Source organism: Thamnophis elegans, chromosome 15 (assembly GCF_009769535.1).
Source record: "Thamnophis elegans isolate rThaEle1 chromosome 15, rThaEle1.pri, whole genome shotgun sequence".
Classification (NCBI taxonomy): Eukaryota; Metazoa; Chordata; class Lepidosauria; order Squamata; family Colubridae; genus Thamnophis; species Thamnophis elegans.
The window spans coordinates 25,504,683-25,526,507 of record NC_045555.1 but is presented as its reverse complement, the minus strand read 5'-3'; the positions used below and the strand labels follow the sequence as shown (position 1 = coordinate 25,526,507).

At 43.5% G+C, this 21,825-nt stretch overlaps 1 protein-coding gene across 1 annotated transcript in view; it reads left to right on the top strand.

The window, feature by feature from the left end:
- LDB3 (LIM domain binding 3) overlaps positions 1-21,825 on the top strand; it is a 138,618-nt gene that overhangs the window by 32,635 nt on the left and 84,158 nt on the right. Inside the window, exons 2-3 of the mRNA XM_032232242.1 lie at positions 13,380-13,531; positions 20,384-20,459. Coding sequence (XP_032088133.1) covers positions 13,380-13,531; positions 20,384-20,459 — 228 coding nt within the window. The remainder of the gene's footprint in view (positions 1-13,379; positions 13,532-20,383; positions 20,460-21,825) is intronic.

Sequence of the window (21,825 nt, the reverse complement as noted above, 5' to 3'; positions counted from 1 at the left end):
TGCACAGAGAGCACATGCATCTTGCTGTCCAACGATGCCTCCGTGAGCCCTCCGCTATGTTCCAGCTGCTCGGCACTGTATGCACCATGTGCTGTGCACGGAAGCACCAAAGACTTTTAAAGACAGATAAGGAGCACGGGCAGGCGAGTGAGCCCTCTGGAACACAGTACTGGAGCGGTACCTGGTGGTCCAGGCAGGCTCCAGTACGCCTGTACCAGAGTGTATCTCCTGCAACCCACCATTGAATCACATCCTCACTTATTTTCACAGATGAATTTTGCCAGGAGAGATGTGTTTGTCTTTCTATCTACCATCCCGTAGGCACATAGTGTCTCCAGCCGTAGTCCAAATGGCACCGTGCATAGTAACTTAGCTTTTACATAAGGCAGGGCTGCCTATCTTATTGAAGAACAGCCCCAACAAAGTGATAGCCTTTTGCGCCTTCTCTCTCCCACTTCACAAGTGATCACGTTACACATTCCTCCAGAGTCACTGGCGATGAAAAAAGAGGACAGGATAAGAATGCCGTCCCAAGCAGATGCTGATATTATTGTCACACAAATCTGACTACAAAGTTTTCCCTTATATTACTCAACAAATCAGACTAAAGATCTCTGAAGGGAGATGAAAGAATGCAGTCACTTTCACTCCAACACACGATCTGGCATGCAATGTTTTGGCAAGTGAAAGCATTTTATTTGTTTGAGCAAGTTTATTTCCCATAATTCTCCAAGCCCCTAGAAAGGTCTTCTATTTTAAGGGCATCAAAAGCTATTTTCTTAAGACTTTATCTATTACTGAAGTCTGTTCTTTTTTTTCCCCTTTTATTTTTGCTCCTACTTGTTTGCATTCAAAACTAAAGAATTGCAAATATTTTGTGGTGCATTACGTAAATTAAATGTTCAGAAAGACAATATCTTATGGTAGACAAAACCACATGGTTTGTTCAGTTGGCATCTGGGACAATCTCTAAAATGGGGTCTCCAACCTTGGCAATTTTAGGACCCTGTGAAGTTTAACTCTCAGAATTCTCCACCCAGACATACTGGTTAGGGAATTGTGGGAGTTGAAGTCCACCAATTAGATTTGGGGATAGAAACCCCCCAATCACAATTTTTAAACCCTCATGACTACCAGAAGTTAGCCATCTTTTTGAAGCACCTTACCGAAAGATAAGGTGGCTCAGTGGCTAAGATGCTGAGCTTGTCGATCAGAAAGGTTGGCAGTTCAGCGGTTCGAATCCCTAGTGCCGCGTAATGGAGTGAGCTCCCATTACTTGTCTCAGATTCTGCCAACCTAGCAGTTTGAAAGCATCTAAAAATGCAAGTAGAAAAAATAGGAACCACCTTTGGTAGGACGGGAATAGTGTTCCGTGTGCCTTCGGCATTTAGTCATGCCAGCCACATGACACAGAGATGTCTTTTGGACAGTGCTGGCTCTTTGGTTTTGAAACGAAGATGAGCAACACCCCCTAGAGTCAGGAACAACTAGCACATATGTGCGAGGGGAACCTTTATCTTTACTGAAAAATAATGATTATTTTTCCTAAGGAACTGCAGTCTAACTTCCATTCCTTTTCTCCTGTTGTGAGTTTTATTGCAAAGAATGAAATCTGTCATATCATTTATAAAAACAACAACCTCCATTAATCTAATTTAAAAGAATTAGGGCTATCCATTTCTATATGTTTCCTCTGCTCTTAAGCGGATTCTAATGCACGTCTCTTTCTCTTGCATTATAAGACTGGTTAGTCAAAGATTGTCTCCAAAAATTCAGGCTTCTTTAATATAGGAGTGCAGCCAGATTTTAAAGAACAGCACTTGCAAATTAAAAAGCTTTTATATTAAAGAGGGGGAATCTCTGACATGGTTATTACTGGAGCGTAGTCAGTCTATCTCTTGAATTGCACTTTGAATAACAATGTACACCTCAACGGTTGCATTTCACCATTTCCAAATGCCAGCTGTCTCCTTAGCTTCTTCATTGGGGCTAATAAAGAAAGAAGACAATTCTTGGCAATTACCAGGTTCATCCCAGAATTGTGATTACACCTAAACAGCAGCAATGCCTGTATGAATGTCCAGAAGAGCCGTTAGCAATCAAGAAACTATCTTTGCTAACAGCCTCCGAGATGTGTCTCGGGGCACATCCATTTAAAGTTGGCACAGCGTTTGTTGTTAAGCCATTCTGTAGCTGGGGACTATAAAACCCAACCCAAACCCTTTAATTTAGGCTGCTTTGATTGCATCTTCTGGATTTTCCATTCTGGATAGGAAATGATGTAGCATCAGGACATGCCTTAAATTGGGCTTCAAGAAACTTGAAGACATTTTCTGGAGGACAGTTGCTATTGGACCTCATCCATCACTTTCTGTTGTGGCCCACCAGCGGCCAGCAAAGCTGGAAGCAGAGTCAGACAGTGAGGAGGTTGGGGAGGAACATGGGCTAGTCCTGGAGTCTGGGGAAGGCTCAGACAGGGGCTCTGCATCAAAGGCAGAGATAGGGCTGAGGCCATCTGGCAGTGATCATCTGCCTTCAGAGCTAGACAGCAGTGAGGCAGAGAAACAATTGGAGCCTGTTCCCAGTGTGCGCATGCACAGAGCTGTCAGAAGAAAAGAACAATTCAGAAATCAGTGTAGACTTGGGAGTAAACCCCACAGGTGGAAAGTGATTGACCCCTTCCATAGGAAATAAAAGAGGAATGAAAGGGGAGTGGGCTTTTGCAGGAAACAATTCATTCGTTTCGTTCATTTCAGGAGTGTGAAGATCTGTCCATGAATCTCAGGGACTCTGTGCAAGTCTTTCCTTGCACAGAACCTCATTGAAAATATTACATGCAGCTTCCAAGATAGATAAGGTCTGTAGGCATAATATTCCTTGAAAAACTGTTTACAGCCTTTGCTGAATATGAATGAGAGGAATTACATTCATTTAATAAAAGGGGTTTTGTCGTGACCAGGAATCTGCTTCATACTTTTTGGGGAAGTCGAGGTCAGAACTCATTGCCAATTGTTCCAGAGATGATGGGAAGGCAGCAACAACCACTACCCCTTTCCTTCTATTTATTCCCCAGCAGGGAGGGACATTCCCCGATTCGGCATCCACCTTGTTTTGCTTCCCGAGCTGACTCCTTGTCCTCCATTGTTCACCTCGCCTATTGCTCTGTGCATACGTGCCAGTGGTGGGTTCCGACCGGTACACCCGGTACGGGGGGTACCGGTGCCTGCTGGGAGCACCAGGTACCGTTCTGGTATGGTGCTCTGGATGGCCTACCCGCCCCTGCCCTCCTTACCAGTATTTGAAGTTTTTGGGGCTTCTGCACAAGCGCACAGAGTGTACGGTGCTTGTGCGACGGTCCGCCAAGCAGCTGGAGTGTTGCAGAGCATTCACAGGCAGTAAGTACGCATGCACATGATGCATGTATTCATGTGGTGGACACCCAAACCCGTTGCACCATATGGGTTGCACCGGGATCCAGAACCCTTCACTGATACATGCTCTGGAACAGGCCCAGATGGTCCTCTCCTTACTATCTCAGACTCCAAAGGCAGCTGCCTCTCTGGCTCAGGAATGCCAGATGGCCCTGGGTCTATCTCTGTGCTGAGCATCCATCAGAACCTTCCCCAGGCTCCAGAACTGGCCCAAGTTCTTCCCCAACCTTCTCCTCATCCAAGTCTGTTGCTTCCAGCTGGCAAGCCACAGCATGGTGTTTTGGCAAAGGGCCAGCAGAGAAGATAACCATACCAAGGACAAAGGAAATGATCAACCACAACATTGGGGGAACATTCTTATTTCTGCATGGCATGCACCTGCAGGGATTAAATATTCTAAACGGGTGCATGGAACAGCATGCAATGTATAAGTGTATTTGTAATGGCTCCTCTTGTAACTTGAGAAAGTAAAGACTCTTGAAACAGATTATTTCAAAAGGAACCTTTAATCAGTTAGGATGGAAACTATTAGAAGCAAAGCAGCATCTGAAAACCTTTAGGCATGCAAATGGGATTAAGCTGATAATGACCCCTCTCCTTTGTCCGAATGCAGATTCTGACCAATACGCAAGTGTGAAGATGCTTCCTTAACTCTTCTGCCCTGGGAGTCAATAAAGCACACGTTCCCATGACTATCTCTAGTTAGACATCAAAGTTATATATGGCTACCATAAACATCCCTCCAGAGATGTTGGGACCTTCAGTCTCCCGGTGACAGGAAACCAGTTGTAAAGTTGTAAAACTCAGTTGTTTCAGATGTGGCTAATGATTTAACTCCGAGGCTCCCTCCTCCCAACTGAATGGCAGTAGCACTTTTAGGGATCTGACAGTATTATTTCAACCATCAACTCAGTCAGGTTATCCTCTGAATCAATCCTTTTTTAAGTTGCAAAGGATGAAAGTGATTCAGGTCAATGAGGATCTTGTTAAGACTTTTCCTATTATCTTGAATGTCTGATAGATGTGGTTTTTTCAAGCTTGGATGTGCTGAATGAATGAAAAATGCCGAAATTTTACAGCTGCGTGAATATATGGAGACCCAAAGTTCTTTTCCATAATTTGTTTTATACCAATAAGCTAGGGAAAGGGAACCTATTAATTCTATCCAGCACCAATCCTCAAGGGAAGAAATTAGAACAATGAAATGTCATCTTAACCAGTTGGGCCTACACAGTAATTGGAATACAATAGTTTTGCCAAGGAAAAGATAGAGGTTTATGCAGTGTTTATCTTGGGTAGCACCTACAATTCTGATTTACGCATCTCTTTGAAACGTGGTTTTGAAAAGAAGAAGAGATTTTAAAAAATAATTCCAATGGAGCTGGCAAAAAATGGAAGACAAAAGAAGCTTAGTAAAGGTTCAGATTTCATTGGCTGCAAGTGAACATTTTTACCATGAATTGCATAGTTGCTGGTTCCAGGTCACGTTTTTAAAAATATGTAAAAACTCACTAGAAAGTATAGAAACTCAGTTCTGTCTGGAATACCTTGGTAAACTGTTATTTGTGGCCATCAGCCAGATGCAACATGGCTATAAGCCATTATTTGCCTAATAAGTCACAAAGGTTTGTTTAAACTGAGCCATAAACTAAAACCTGCAACAATGGCTTAGCTTCACTCAACATACTAAGCCAAGTTTAAGCAAACCATATAGAGTTTAACATCGATATATATAAAAGCCAAATGCCACTCACTCATCACGGAAATCTCCAGAACCATAAAGCCTTCAAACTTGAAATTTGACACATATGTTCCTCTTGGCTTCTAGGTGCTTGCTAAGAAAGGATTTCTCAAAATGACCATCAGATCATTAGTATTTCTTATACAGTATTAACACGCTCTGATGCTTAGGAGTTAGACATTCTACTCACCCTCCCCACCTGGAAAGAACTCTGTTCCAACTGCCAGTTGCCTTATGTTAACATGCTGGTAACGAAATAATACAGTTCCTTTTTTTAACTACTCCTTAATTTTCAAGCTTTAAGTGTCAATTTATCAAGCCCAATCACATAGTTTCATAGCGAAGCATGGGTATCCAGCTAGTGGTTACATAAACTGAGTAATTGACTGATAAGTATGACATGAAAATGGACTTCTGCTAAGTTTGCTGGACTTCACTGGACTTCTGATACGGTTAATGATGTGGTTATCCATTCCATTGTGTCCAACTTGATCAAGTGATTCTATGATCCCGGTCTCTGAACATCTTCCGGTCTTGCACAGCTTTTTTGAGTTGAGTTCTAAACTTTGGCTGGTGTCACTTTTGATGGTGCCCAGTCCTGTTCTTTAGTGGCCTGGTTTCCTTTTAACACTAACTCTTCCAAACCATAATTGCTTTCTCCAGTGAACTAAGCTGAATGCTGAATGTAATCACTGCTAAAAAATCTCAATGCATATTCAATAAATATATAGGCAACTGATCTCTAATGGAATTTGATTGAAGTGTTTTCCAGTTGTCAACAGACAGTTGACTGTTATAATAAATGATGGCATTTTGGAACATTTCATAAATGACAAAATGAGATGTTGAAAGTCTTACACTTTCACATACATGATATGAAAGGAAAAACAGGAGCAGTTCCTTCTCCAGCTACAGATCTCTTTGCTATGAGGTTCAAAGTATCTGATGAGTAGATACTCCATATTTGCTAATGAACATGCAACCAGCTTTGATTTTTTTTTACTGAGTTGCCAGAGGAATCCAATATCACAATATGTAGTAACCACCCAGCAATTTCCATTTTAGGAGTGCCCATTTTGCAAATACTCCAACATGGTTTCCATATAGGGGAGCATCCAACTCCATAAACTCACATCTGCTGTCTGAAATGGTTCAGCTTACCTGCATACATTTCATTTGATAGAAGCAAAATGCAAGGAAAGTAATTCCTTTAGGAACCATCCGGGTATTCCATTCTAAGATGGTAGATTGCAGATCAGCTGATAGAGAGTATTTGTATTTATTAGTTTGTCAAACTTGTATACGATAGCAGGTATAATTATAAACTTAGATATGAATGAAAGAAATGAATACAAATAAATGGGGACAGTAGGACAGGACATGGATAGCAGGACATTAGGCACACTCATGTGCTTATGCACACCCCCTTTATGGACCTCTTAGGAAGGGGTGAGGTCCACAGTAGACAGTTTAAGGTTGAAGCTGTGGGGGTTGAGGCTGTAACAACACAGTCAGGTAGAGCATTCCAGGCATTGACACCCTTTGCTGAAGTCGCATTTTCTGCAATCGAGTTTCAAGCGGTTTACTTTGTGTTTGTATTGATTGTTTGCCCGTGTATTATTGAGGTTGAAGCTGAAGAAATCATTGACAGGTAAGACGTTGTAGCAGACAATTTTGTGTACTGTGCTTAGATCATATCACAGGCAGCACAGTTCCAGATTGTCCAAGCCCAAAATTTCAAATCTGGTGTTATAAGGGATTCTATTGTGAGTAGAGGATTTTTTAGAAGGTCTTCCTTCTAGATTGGAAGAAGAGTGTGTTGTCCCATCCTCCACGATTCCCCCAATACAACTGAGCTGGCATTACCTTATCTGTCACAGTGCTTTGAAAGGTCGCTTACTGTTGATTATGTCCTAAACATGTGCTTTGGGCTTCTTTGGAAACAGATAGTGGAAATCAATTAGGGTCTAATTTTAGTAAGTTATTCTTCAGCGTGAAGAGGAGGATCTGTTCTGGAAGCATACCCTTTGCTTAAAGTGGGTTCTCTTCAGTCACCCTTCAGTTTGCTTTTCTGTCCAGTGTTAATCTCTTTTCTGGATGTTTCAGCTCTCGTGGACTTTGTCAAAATACTGAGAAGTCACTGCAATGTCCCAGGGACCCTGAAAAAAATTTAAGGGAAGGGAGAGGGGAAAGACTATTATTTACTTGGAGATTGTCTTGCTTAATTTCAAAGGAGTTTGCCCAGATCTCTCACCTACCAAACAGTTGAAATTCATCTATCTATGTTGTTGTTAGTTGCAAAGTGGTGTCCAACTCATCGTGACCCCATGGACAATGTTCCTCCAGGCCTTCCTGTCCTCTACCATCCTCTGGAGTCCATTTAAGCTCATGCTGACTGCTTCAGTGACTCCATCCAGCCGCCTCATTCTCTGTTGTTCCCTTCTTTTGCCCTCCATCTTTCCCAGAGGGTCTCCAGGGAGTCCTTCCTTCTCATTAGGTGGCCAAAGAATTTGAGTTTCCTCTTCAGGATCTGGCTTCTAAAGAGCAGTCAGGGTTGATCTCCTCTAGAACTGACTGGTTGGATCGCCTTGCAGTCCAAGGGACTCGCATCTGTCTTTAATAGGATTGTTTCTAACTTGATGTCCTTCCAGCATGAAACTTGGGATAGATGAGATGATGTTTTCATCTTTGAACCAAGCCAAGTTTTTTTTTATTTCACAAATTCATTCTTGACTGCAGTTTAGGGTAACAATGAAGATAAGACCTAGGCCAAGCTATGATAAAGACCTAGGTTCTCCTCTGTCATTGTATTTGTCGATGTTGCACACTGCACAATAATGCCACATGGATAGCACAATGCCCATCCATTGTCATTTTGACCACCATCCTCCTTGCCCCATGTTGTGCATCATCATAGATGATTGTCTGTGACTTGTAAAATAAATGTTGTTTGCCTATATGACTATCATGTTTGGGCCTCAAGACTCTCTAATGCTTTCTGCCATGTAGGGACCATCAGGGATAGAGGTGGAATTCTGCCGGTTCACACCGGTTCGGGCGGACAGGCAGTGGTGGCAGCGCCAGGCTCCGCCCACCCACCCAGGCATCATCAAGGATGCCCAGATGTCTGTGCACGCGCTCTCGCTACCGAACTGGTAGTGAAGAAAAGAGGACACCATTACTGATCAGGGAATTTTACAATCTAGATTGAAGAATAACCCATCTGAGCAACATCTGAGTTGGACTAGTACCCTACAAGCAGTGGTGGGATTCAGCCGGTTCGCATCAGTTTGGGCAAACCAGATGTTAATTTTGCATCCGGTTCACCAAACTGGTTGTTGCAAGGACTATCTGGCCCTGCTCCTTTCTCCCCACCATTCCCAGGAGTCTCCACGCGGCCCATTCATCATGCCAGGTAGGTGCAGGGCTCATGCAGAGGCTTTGAGAGGCCAAAAAACAGGCCTTCCAGAAGTCCAGAAATGGGCCCATTTCTGGACTCCGGAGACCCTCTGAAGCCTGGGTGAAGATGTTTTCGCCCTCCTGGAGGCTCAGGGAAAGCCTCCGGAGCCTAGGGAGGGCAAAAAAACAGGCCTACTAGAAGTACCAGAAGTCCAAAAATGGACCCATTTCTGGCCTCCAGAGGGCCTCCAGAGCCCCGGGGAGGCCGTTTCCGCCCCCCTTGGAGGCTCAAGAAAAGCCTCCAAAGTCTGGAGAGGGCAAAAACAACACCCCCCGCCATGGTGCAGAAGGCTGGGTAGGCCACGCCCACCATGGCCATGTCTACTCATCAACCGGGCAGAGACATTTTTCTATCCCACCCCTGCCTGAAAGGTCCCCTCCAACTCTGTTAATCTGTTACACTCTTAATGGAACCTCCTACACAAGCAGGGAGTATGATGAATAATTCCATTCAGGAGCTGTTGAGTGGTGATATGTGTCAGACACTTCTTACACCAATACTTTCGGAGTCTACAGCAGCCCGGGAAGAGATAAAGGCACGAAAATTGCTGTACTGCAAGATGTTTTTTTTTTCCTTAAGAGTTTGGAAATCTATATTTAGAATGTGCATATAAGGAATTTAAATCTCCCTATGGAAGGAAAGGGGAGGGGCAGTGATTGCAAAACAGAGATTTGCAGAGGTTCCTCTGAAAAGAGATTGGTAACTCACCACAACTACAATACAATATCTGTTCTGCAGATACGCCTGAAAAATAGTCATATTTTGCATCCTTTGGGCTTGATTCATGGGTAAGGTCAAGGATAGAGCAGCTTGACTTGGTCTTCTTCCAGTTTCATAGGAGGAATCATCACAAAAATTAGGTGAATGAAAAGACATAATTTTTCAGCTTGACTATATTAGTTTTTACATGTGTGTGGTGGTATGAATGGTGGAGGGAGTTGTTGGAACTTTGGAACCAGGTTGGAAGTAGCTTTCAGGTGGTCTGTCATAACTTTGATTAGTCAATTACCTATATTGAAGTCCATGAGATAATGATTCTTCTTCTTCCTCCTCCTAATCTTCTTCTTCTCTTACTTCTCCTCCTCCCTCCTTCTCCTCTTCCTCTTCCTCTTCTTCTTCCTCCTCCTCCCCTTCTCGTCTTCTTCTTTCTCCTCCTCCTTCCCTTTGTCCTCTTTCTCTTCTCCTCCCCTCCTCTTCTCCTCCTCCTCCTCTTTCTCCTCCTCCTCTCCTCCTCTTCTTCTTCTTCCTCCGCCTTCTCCCCATTTTCTTCTTTCTCCTCCTCCTCCTCTTTTTCCTTGTCCTCCTTCTCTTCTTCTTCTCCTCCTCCTCTTCTTCTTCTTCTCCTCCTCCTCCTCTTCTTCCTCCTCTTCCTCTTCCTCCTCTCAAAGGTTCAGCAATGACTCTTCATCCTTGATAAGTACAAGCAGGTGTGAATGAGCCACCATTGGCTTTCCTGAATTTGAATCCATCAGCAAGTTAACATAGTTAACATTATTCTGACAAGATAGACAGCAATGTTCCCAAGATGGGCGCAATGTTTATTATTAGAGGGAGAGGGGCTCTCTCTCCCTTTTTTCAAAGAGCTTGTGTGAGTTGTGCTCACACATTACTGCTTCTGTTTGATAAATAATCACAGCTCTGAAACCAGCAGAATCTTTTATGTCTGAGGAGTTATGTTACATGAGCCCAATTTTGACCATAGAAAATATGGTTCCTGAATGCCATTTCTGGTTAGATGGATGAACTTTCGCAGACTTTACTAAGGCTGTAAGTTAGATGGAGAAGTTAAGACACAACATGAACTGAAGGTGATAGAAAACCACTCTTGTACTATTGCTGAGAAGACTGTGTGGGTTTGTCTCTGCCAGAAGCCAAAGCAGCTGCTGAACCCTAATTAGATTGCTCCTTCCGGCAATAGTCTGAAGTTGCCATTTGTCTCCATTTAATGCTGGTCTTGTTTTTCTTTTCATCCCCATCTCAAAGTTGGGTGATCCGGATAATGTATTTGCATAGCTTTTTGTTAAGTATCAAGAACCAACTGCGTTATGCATGGCGTGTTTGATTGTTTAAACAGTGGAACATATTTCAACAGGAACGGATCTGCATTGTTAGAAAAATTGGCTTCGCCTGTTGGCTCGTTCAACGCAACTAAGGCATATTCAGGGATTGCCACAGACAGAAGGCGATCAAAAAAGTTAAATTAGAAGCCACAAACATGTGATCCCAACCCCACCTCCTTTTTATATATGCCCAGAGGCATGTCAAAGGGGTAAGGTTTCATTTACTGGCTCATTTGATTGTGAAGTCCTGCCTCTTTTCACATGCATCAGATATGAGGCACACCTAAAAAAGAGAAGGGTCTTGGATCACAATCACCATCATTGTCCCCCCCCACCACCACCACATCTTTTGGGTGCAGAGTAGGGGTGGGTTCTGGCAGGCACTACTGATGTGCGCGCTACACGCACACTTGATGTGTGCTGCGCATGCATGTGCAGTGCAATTAAAATTGAAAAACAAGATGGCGCTGCTCACGGGGAACCAGTTTTGGGGCGTGGCAGGCCTGAGTCACTGCCAGATCCAGTGACCCATACCGCCAAACCACTACTAGTTCGGCTGAACTGGGCCAAACTGGTAGGAACCCACCACTGGTGCAGAGACCCCGCCGTTCATCACAAGTTTCTCCAAATGTACAGAAATGTGTGCAAGCATAAGGGAGAGCAAAGTTTAATTTGCTTTATTGTCATTGTACATCATACAACAAAATTAAATGCCATCTTCAGTGTACATTGTAACTATAAAAGCATAAACACAAACACATCCTGTATAATTGAAATTGAAAACCTGATATTGTTATGACTGAGGCTTCCCATGAGTTGTGGTTCTCTGACATCAAAATAGATTTTGTCCACAAAATCTGCACTTGCTACCTCGGATCCTGTTTGTTTTCAGAAACTCTTAGTGATGCACTAGTAATATATGCACTAGTGCTGTGATGGCAAATCTGTTGCATGCTTACCGCAGGTGAAATGTGGAACCATTTCTGAAGGCATGCGAGGCATTGCCCTGTTAGCTCCAGAGCGCATGCGCGTGCTGGCCCACTGATTTCCAGCTGTTTTTTGCCCTCCGGAGGCTTCCCTGAAATCTCCAGAGGGTGAAAAAACGTCCAATGCGCAAACCGGAAGTTTGGGAATGGACTTCCAGTTTGTGCGTTGGGCCTTTTTTTTCGCTCTCCTGAGGTTTCAGGGAAGCCTCCTGAAGCCTCCAGAGGGAGAAAAACCACCCAATGAGCAACCTGGAAGTCGGAAAATGGACCATTTCTGGCCTCCGGAGGGCCTCCAGGGAGGTGAGGGTGAGGAAGGCCATTTTCACCCTCCCCAGGTTTCTAGAAAGCCTCTGGAACCTGGGGAGAGTGAAAAACAGGACTTCTGGTCCAACTGGAAGTCAGCAAATGGGCCGCTTTCAGCCTTGGGGGGGGGGGGCGAGAAGGCCATTTTCGCCCTCCCCAGGCTCCTAGAAAGAATCTGGAACCTGGGAAGGGCGAAAAACAGGTGCACCGCACCATCAGGAGGCAAAAGCAGGGGGAGCGCAGGGGGTTACACGCGCATACGTGAGGGAAGGTCGCATAGAATTTTGGGTGTGGGCATGTACATGTACAACCCCCGCAGTCCCCCTGCTTTTGGCACATGATGGCAAAAAGGTTAGCCATCACTGCGCTAGTGTAAATACCTCCTTTGCGCACCTCTTTCAAAAAACTAGAAGAGCGATGAATGTGAATAACATATGGAATAGGCAAATTGTGGCTGTTCCATTCAGTTTTGCATAACCATCAGTTTAATACAGTTTAAGAGTTACAAAAAGCATCATGATTAGCAGGAACTGGGAAAAGTAGGATTGTGAAATGGGTTTTCACTGTAACAGGCATTGATTTCTTGAATTCCTCTACCATTCCGAAATAAGTTATGACGGTAGAGAAGTGCAGCTCAGGGTTGGCGTGCGGTGCTGTTTTGCGGTTCCTGTGGTAGGTTTTTCATTCCAAATATTTTATTATCACAGTAGGTAATGCCATGCATGCAGGAGAGGCGGAGAAGTGAGTTTAATTGGTTGGCAAATGACAAGATAGATCTTTGTATTCCATTGGTTATGCTCAGGGAGTTAGAGAACTCCATGTGAATGACATCATTGGTTACACCTTTTGATAGATCCATAAATATGTTTATGGGTTGGCTGATGGCCACCTGGCCAGAGTGAATTCTCTTGCGTTTTTTAGTCTGGCTTATTCCAAATTGTCCACTCTTTCCCTGCCCCGTGGAAGCTAAGTCCTCCCTTGTCTTGGCAAAGGGAGATTAGTCATGGATCATTTTGACTTTCATCCCCTGCTTGGTGCTTATGTTTTATTTTGACTCCTATTTTGTCTTCTTTTGATTTTGTGCCTTCTGGTTTGCAAAAAATGGAACAAGAGAACCGCACTCTCAGGGCACCAAGCATGGTTTAAACCTGACCTTGTCAATTATATACAGTAAGGTGACCCTCTAGATCAGTAGTCTCCAACCTTGGAAACTTTAAGACTTGTGGACTTTAACTCCCAGAGTTCCTTAGCCAGCAAAGCTGAGTTGAAGTCCACAGGTCTTAAAGTTGCCAGGGTTGGAGACCACTGCTCTAGATGACCTGAATCCAGAGATGCGTGGTATATATTGTTGACCTTCTCTTCTTCTTCTTCTTCTTCTTCTTCTTCTTTCTTTTACAGATCACCCCTGGCAGCAAGGCAGCCCAGTCACAGATGACCCAGGGGGATATGGTGGTAGCCATTGACGGCGTCAACACAGATGGCATGACCCACCTAGAGGCCCAGAATCTGATCAAATCAGCAAACTACAACCTGAATCTTACTCTTCAAAAGTATGCAGAGATAAGTTACTAGCTAAAACAAAATAAAAATCAATGCTTGTTTGCCTTCCTACTTCAAGATAGCTTAAAGGTTCCACATCAGAGGTGGGTTGCTGCTGGTTAATCAGCAGCAACCCACCTCTGGGTTGGTTGAACTGGTAGTAGCGGTGGTGGGAGGCTCCACCCACCCGCTCAGACACTTCTGCACATGAGCAAAATGGTTGCATGCATGCCCAAGCGCACCCAAACCAGTAGTGAAAATATTAGCAACCCACCTCTGTTCCACATGTGATATTTTGGGCCCCATTATACAGTATAGAGGACGCTGTGGCTCAGTGGCTAAGATGCTGAGCTTGTTGATCAGAAAGGTTGGCAGTTTGGCAGTTCGAATCCCTAGTGCCGCATAATGGAGTGAGCTCCCTTTACTTGTCCCAGCTTCTGCCAACCTAGCAGTTCGAAAGCATGTAAAAATGCAAGTAGAAAAATAGGAACCCCCTTTGGTGGGAAGGGAACAGCGTTCCATGCACCTTCGGCGTTTAGTCATGCCAGCCACATGACCACAGAGACATTTTTGGACAGCGCTGGCTCTTTGGCTTTAAAACGGAGATGAGCACCACCCCCTAGAGTCGGGAACAAGTAGCACATATGTGTGAGGGGAACATTTACCTTTAAAGTAAATTCCTGAGCAAGATTCTCTGGTAATAGAAAAGTTCTGGCCAGAACTGACTTGTAAACACAGAGCTAGAGCAATTCAAATGAAGATCAGATACAACTATTTAGGTTGGGGTATTTTTTTTTTTCAGTTTAGGAAGATTGAGGTGACTCTATTAAAAAAAGCACATAAAAATTCAGTGAAAGGTATTTTGCAACAAGGTCTCCTTTACCCCGAATTGGGGGGTGGCAGGGAACATGGAGAAATACGAGGTCCACTTTTATGAGATCTGAAATGTAGACTTCTGCTACTGCCAGAAAGAAATGCTTTTTTCCCAGATTGCTCCTTGCAGCAATGACATTTCCTTTATCAGTTCTGACTCTGACAGTTTCATGGGGGTTATTTACAATATGGTAGCTTCTATAGGATTTGGAATGTCTTTTTATTGGCCTACCCTTGCTTCTCAAATTTGCTGAATTGAAAACTCAATAGGCTGGCAGATCTTGCTTTTCGAAAGCTATTGCTGTACTGTTTGCATGGAGAGAGAGGGGTTTTTTACACTAATTTATATAGAAATAAATGTTGATTAAAAGTAAGAAAAACTGCATAGTTAATTGAGACCCTCAAGCAGAATCATTTCCAATGATTAGGCCTGCAAAATTCCAAACCACCACTAGATGGCAACAAAGCCAGTTTTTTACATGTTCCTTTCCTGCCATCTAGTGGTTGCCTAAGTTATTACAGGCCTGCTTGCTTTACAATATTGCTTCTCAGTGTAGAAAATAGAAATTAGAAGTCATGCTTTGTTTAGACTTTGGCCTTCCTTCTCTTCAAAATTACAAAGCCAGATAGAGAGTGTTTCGTGGGGCTGGTAGTTAAAGTGAAAAAATGGGACTAAAATTAAGTATAAAAAAGATCAAATAATGACAACAGATGCAGAACAATCACCCATAGGATTTATACTGAAGATACCGAAGTGATGGAGATCTTCTGGCTTTAGCTATCAGGCTGCCCTAAATAGAAGATAAGTATCATACGATTAGGGACGTAGTGGCTGAGTGGCTAAGATGTTGAGCTTGTCAATCAGAAAGGTTGGCAGTTTGGTGGTTTGAATCCCTAGCGCCGCATAACGGAGTGAGCTCCTGTTACTTGTCCCAGCTTCTGCCAACCTAGCGGTTCGAAAGCATGTAAAAATGCAAGTAGAAAAATAGAAACCACCTTTGGTGGGAAGGTAACAGCACTCCATGCGCCTTTGGAGTTTAGCCATGCTGGGCCACATGGCCATGTCTTCGGACAGCACTGGCTCTTCGGCTTTGAAACAGAGATGAGCACTGTCCCGTAGAGTCGGGAACGACTAGCACACATGTGCGAGGAGAACCTTTACCTTCACCCTTTATCATATGATTTGCCAATTCTGCCTATAGCTGATCAATTGTCTTACCCATTTTATAAGTCTTTTAAAGACACTGGGTCAAAAATACTAGAACTGCCTTGACATAAGTGCAGAGGGAGGTTCCTACTGGTTCGGATCGGTTTGGCCGAACCGGTAGTGGTTTTCCGGCCTGGGTCGCTGGAACCAGCAGCAACCCAGGCCTGCCACACCCTGAACCAATTCCCCGATCTCTTCTCCAATTGCCAGCATGTTTCTGCACATGCACAGAACAGTTTTCAGTAAACTGTGCATACACAGCACAAAGCGAGCAGCGTGCATGGAAAAAATTTGCATGCACGCAAAACACCCTCTCTCAGCAAACTGGTAGTAAACCAGTTAGGAACCCACCACTGTATAAGTGGCCCTATTAGATTGTGAGAACGGTTCTCTTTGGTGGTTAGTACATTGATACAGAAGGACGAGCATGAATGACTTCTGTTTTGCATTGCCTTGTTGAAGAAATCTGGGTTCAGTTGCAAGTGGGAAGAAAGCCACTGGAAACATGGAGATTGCTTGGAATATGGTTTAATGGTGGACAGGACGAGGTGGATTTTTGGGTCCTGGGCAAAGAAAAAGCACATTGGGAGGGAGATAGATAGATTTATACCCCCTCTTGGAGCCCGCCTTGGAGCTTCCTGTTGCTGAGTACAAAATGTATTCTGATTGGTTGTCTTGAATTTGTAGTGTCTTGAGTCCCAAACATGATTGAGCCTTACTAGGTGATGTAATCTCCCCAGGTGCCATGTGATGAGTGCTGTTGCTAGATGGGTAGAGATTACCCATCCTACCTTTGTTGGATCTTGGGTGAGGGCATTTGTTTATGAATAAACCTAGATATCTCTTTATCTCTTAAGTGCTGACATCTGCTGTGGGTATTGAGGAGGGTGGGGGCTATTAAGAGTGAGTCTCTCTTCCTGCCTAAAAAAACATGTTCCTCCATTTCTCATCCAAGGAAATATAATATTCTGTCTTTTTAATATTTCCTAGAATATTTCATTCTTCTAGGAGAAGGGTGGGGGCTGCAACAGCCTGTTGGAGCTAATACATTTTTATTTTGTTTGAAATGTCAAGGAATGGTCAATTAAGCATGAGAGATGTTTCCATCACAACCACGGATCATGTTTTATGTTAAAGAATTTGAAAAAGATGAAATAGCTACAGCAAAACTGCAATAATCCCAGTTCTGCTTTCAAGCCATGGAGAAATTCCTCCATGGTCCACCATTAATGTAGGAAACAAGCCATTACCAACAACAAAGATTGATGGTGTTCAACGGATTGACTTAACAACAGATTTAGCATCTGATAATCTCCCTGCTCTTTCGGATCAAATGCATTTGCTCAGCACATCTTTCTAAAATATAAATTATGATCTATTATGGCATCCAGAATATAAATGAAAGAAAGACTTGTTTATTTGTTAGAAGTTTTTTATCCCACCTTTACTACTTTACGAATGGGCAAATGAAGATGATCTTGATTTAACAGTTTTGAAAGGTTATCTTCCTTGTTGCAATGGTGAACCTTGTCAATCATTCAAATGTTAGTGAATAAATGTGAAAATTTGATGAGTGGAGGAAAAAATGCTTCAAGTCAGCTGAGAAGTGAGTAAGAAATAATTTATTTTCAATTCTAGCTTTCTGGAATTGATTCAAAACCATTCGCAGGGAGGATATCTTTCTTTGCAAACTTTAAGTAGATTTGTTCAGTGGAGGAATCTTGATGAAGTCAATAAATTCACAATTGGTAACCTATAGAGATTAAATAGCAGTGAAGGATACTGTCTATGTAACTTTCCTCTGCATTGCTCTGGATTTGCCAGCACACTTAGCTAGTCTCCTTGTTGAACAGAATGCAGGTTAAAGTGTGCGAGGTCTCACTTCTGTACCCCAGGGAGGTTCTCAAAAGCATTTGAACAGACATGTGGTGAGATCATTTCCTGGGTCAGCGTGGACAGCTCAGATATTCAATTTGAAGATTCGATTCAAACGTGGCTTGGCCAGGGATGGGTTCAAAAATGTTAGCAACCGGTTCTCTGCCCAGTTGCTGGGTGGGCGTGGCCATGGTGAGCATGGCTTACTCAGCCCCTTGCCTTGCACCATGGTGGGGGGGGGCATTTTTGCCCTCCCCAGGCTCCAGAGGCTTTCCTTGAGCATCTGGGTGGGCGAAAACAGGCTCTCCTGGGCTCTGGAGATCAGAAACAGGCCCATTTTTGGACTTCTGGTACTTTTGGTAGGCCCATTTTTCCACCCTCCCCAGGCTCTAGAGACTTTCCCGGAGCCTCCAGGAGGGTGAAAATGGCCTTCCTCAGGCTCCAGAGGCCCTCCAGAGGCCAGAAATAGGCCTTTCCAGACTTCTGGTAGATCTATTTTTTGACCTCCCATAGCCTCCATGTGGGTCCTGCACTCACCTGGAATGATGAACGGGCCATGTGGAGACTCCTGGGAGGGCGCTCATGGTGGGCGAGGCCAGCGGGTCCTCGCAACAATCAATTTGACGAACCGTACGAACTGGCTGAATCCCACGCCTGGGCTTGGCTGAATATTGAACCCGAAGTTCAATGTTATCATATTGATTTGATGGCTCTAGTCAGCCTAGAGCTTGGTTAGGCCTGTGTACATGTTCAAAGATATATGCAAATACACCCATCTTATTACAATCCATCTTATACTCTTTGTAGAACCATGGTTTCAGAAATCAGCCATTCACAAAGTTATGCTTAAGCAAACCATGGTTTAGCATAGGGGTGTCAAAGTCAAGGCCCAGGGGCCAGATCCAGCCCACAGGGTGCTTAGATCTTGCCCGCAAGGCCACCCTGGAAATAGCGAAGGACTGGCCCACAGCACTTCTGCCAGTGAAAACAGGCTCCCGAGCTCTGTTTTCAGTCTCCATGGCCTTCTGCAACCCTCTGCCAATGAAAATGGAGCTCAGGAGGGCTGCGCGCAGCCCTCCCGTGCTCTGTTTTCACTGGCAGAGGGTTGCAGGAAGCCGTGGTAGCTGGAAATGGAGCTCGGGAGCCTGTTTTTGCTGGCAGAGTGCTTGGGCCATGACCGGCGGCCCTGATATGAGTGACATTGAGCTGGCCATGTCCACCCCAACCCCCCAAGGTCAAACACAACCATGATGCATCCCTCAATGAAAGCAAGTTTGACCTGCACCCCCCCCCTGGTTTAGCATGACATACACAGCAGGTTACGGGAACCTTAGCATCTGCTTCATGACATTGTGACAAAGGGTGAATTTGTCTTTGTGGACCCTGAAAGAAGATGCAGTAGATGTAACACGGGAGGTGCAAATTTAATTCTAAAGTAAACCTCTATATTTGCAAGCGGAGAGAACATTGCACAACCAGGGAATCAGACAGCAAAGCATTAGCAAGCAAGTTGTTCTTCCTCATTCCATCTAGGAATATGAGGACGATATTAATTGCTTCTTCGGGTTAATTGACATCAGCATTTGAAATAAAAGAGGAATGGAGTAAGGCTTTGCCAAGAAGCTGCATTTTACATTTTCCTTTCTGAACACTCTGAACCTTGACAACCATTTTTTTTATTTAAACACCTGTGTAGTTGTTGCTGTTTAGTTGCAAAGTCGTGTCCGACCCATCAGAACCCATGGACAACATTCCTCCAGGCCTTCCTGTCCTCTACCATCCCCCGTAGTCGATTTAAGGTCTTGCCTACTGCTTCAGTGACTCCATCCATCCACCACATTCTCTGTCATCCCCTTCTTCTTTTGCCCTCCAGCATGAGGGTCTTCTCCAGTGAGTCCTTCCTTCTCATTAGGTGGCCAAAGTATTTGAGCTTCATCTTCAGGATCTGGCTTTCTAAAAACCAGTGTAGTTGAGAGAGTTTACAGACATTGCCATGTGCTACAAGCCTTGTTGATGTCATGACCATGTCATGTCTTCCCCTCTGTAGCTACCTGCTTCTACAGCTCAAAACCCAGGATCAGAAGAGGCTCAATTTAGCGCCAATCCTTAACTCCAACTAGGAGTATCCACAGATTAATGGGCAAACCAGTCAAAATAGCAGTCGCAATGGTATAATCAAATAAACATTTAGACTCTCTCCTGTGGACATCCTGACTGTAAACCAAGAAAGATAAATATTGCAATGTTTATTCAACCTTAATATATGCTTCATCTCTAGTTTCTCTAATATTTTCTTTTCTTTTATTATTTTAGTTTGAATTCAGACATCTCTGTGCAGTAGCTTGTCCAGTTTCCTCTCTCTGCCCCAGCCTGTTTGGCTGAGTATAGTTAGAAGGTCTAAATGTAAAATTAAGCAGATACCGGTAATTGTTGGGTGAGCAACCCAATCATGACCCAGTAGAAGGAAAGAAGAAGTAGATAATGATGGACATCGGCCTGGTGTGTTATTTTTTTCAACCTATGAAGTTGTGTGTCCTCCATGGCCTTGAGGACAACTGAATGTAAAGAAATGTCATTCCTTAGACCTCACCTTCTCTTCTCCTTGTTTTCTTGCAACTTAAGGCTCTGACTTCATGTGTTTGTTTATACTTATATGAAACTCTTTCTTCTTAGTTGCAATTTTGAAATTCCTGTGTTTTTGAGAAGAAGGAGATGAATGGAATGAAGGCTCTAAGGACACATGCCCAGATTTGAAAAGGAGGAAAAAAATGGATGATGCATTAATAAAACTAGAAGGGTGATGCAAAGATTAAAGCAAATATTGGCAATGGTTTATAATAAATTGGCTAAAAGATGTAGAAAATAATCAGCTGCTCAATAACCACTTCTTTTCTTGTGTTCTTCCCAGATCAAAACGTCCAATTCCGATGCCAACAAGTACCCCGAGGATTGATTCTCCCATGCCCGTGATTCCTCATCAAAAGGTGGGCATCTAACAGCTTCCTTTGTTTCTGTTGCATTTCTGGATGTAAAAATCTTCTCCAGGAAGATTTTTCCTTTGAGCAGGAGAAAATTATAGCCACAATATTGTAATGGATCACACGGCAAAAATTACTCTGCCCTTCTAAATGAACAGAATTGCCATCTATCTCTTCTTCTCCTCCTAATTTGCAATAACGTGTCCTCCAACTTCAAAAGAATCCCCATCTTTGAGAAATACACACATTGTCTACAAGTTCTGGATCTTCTTTGTTAGTTGTTGTATCTGCTGTATCTTCTTCTAATATTTGGAGGAGGAGGAACTCAAGGAGAAAAAGAGAGAGAAGTCAATAATGGAAACAAACTCATGCTTTCTGTTATAGGGTGGGGAGGAGACTTCAGTTTTTCAGTTGGACCACCAGGAGTGTTGAATTGCTGAACATTTTCTTGTTTCCATACATTTCTGGGTAAAGGACCAAAATAGGAGAAGTTGTAAGCTCTATGTTCTCTGGCTTTAAGAGAGTGAATTCTCTTTAAAGGTATCTCCAAAACTTTACAGCTTGCAATGTCCATTCACAACATTTTGGCAAACTATCTATGGAGATTCTCTGTCATTCAGGTCATGGATGTCCCAAAGGTGCTGTTTCCCAAAAGCAACTGGACTTTCTTGGGGTTTTTTTCTTTGAAAACCTTTTGCTTCTCATTCGAGAAGCTTCTTAAGTTCTAATAGAAGAACTGAAGAAACCTAGATTTGATGAGCCTTCTTGGATGAGAAGGAAAACATTTTCAAAGTATTAAAAAAACACACATAAGAAAGTCCAGTTGCCTTTTGGGGGGAAAAGCATCTTTGGGACCTTTTGCCAAACTCTACCTGAACAAATGTTCATTTAAAGGGAGGATTGCCTTGAGTAAATAGAATAGGCATGAAGAATAACCATGAGAATATATCTCAGATTGTATCTATTATACAAAGCGAAGAAAAGATGGAATGACGTTACCTAGTTTGGGTAATGAAACATCTGGAAGAAACACAAGCAGGCTCAGAGAGCACCAAGGACCCCGCAGATGGAACTTGCTAGAAAGCTGAAATTAATACAATCCTTTCAACTCTGTCTAAGTTAATCTGATACCCAAGATGTTGAGACTCTAGAAAAAGTACAGAGAAGAGCAGCCAGGATGAGTAAGGGGACTGGAGACTAGAACATACGATGAACAGTTGCAGGAACTGGGCATGGCTAGTCTAGAGAAGAGAAGGACCAAAGTAGACATGATAGCAGCCTTCCAATACTTGAGGGGCTGTCACAGCGAGGAGGGGATCAATCTATTTTCCAGAGCCCCTGAAGGCCAGAGAAGGAATAATGGATGAAAACT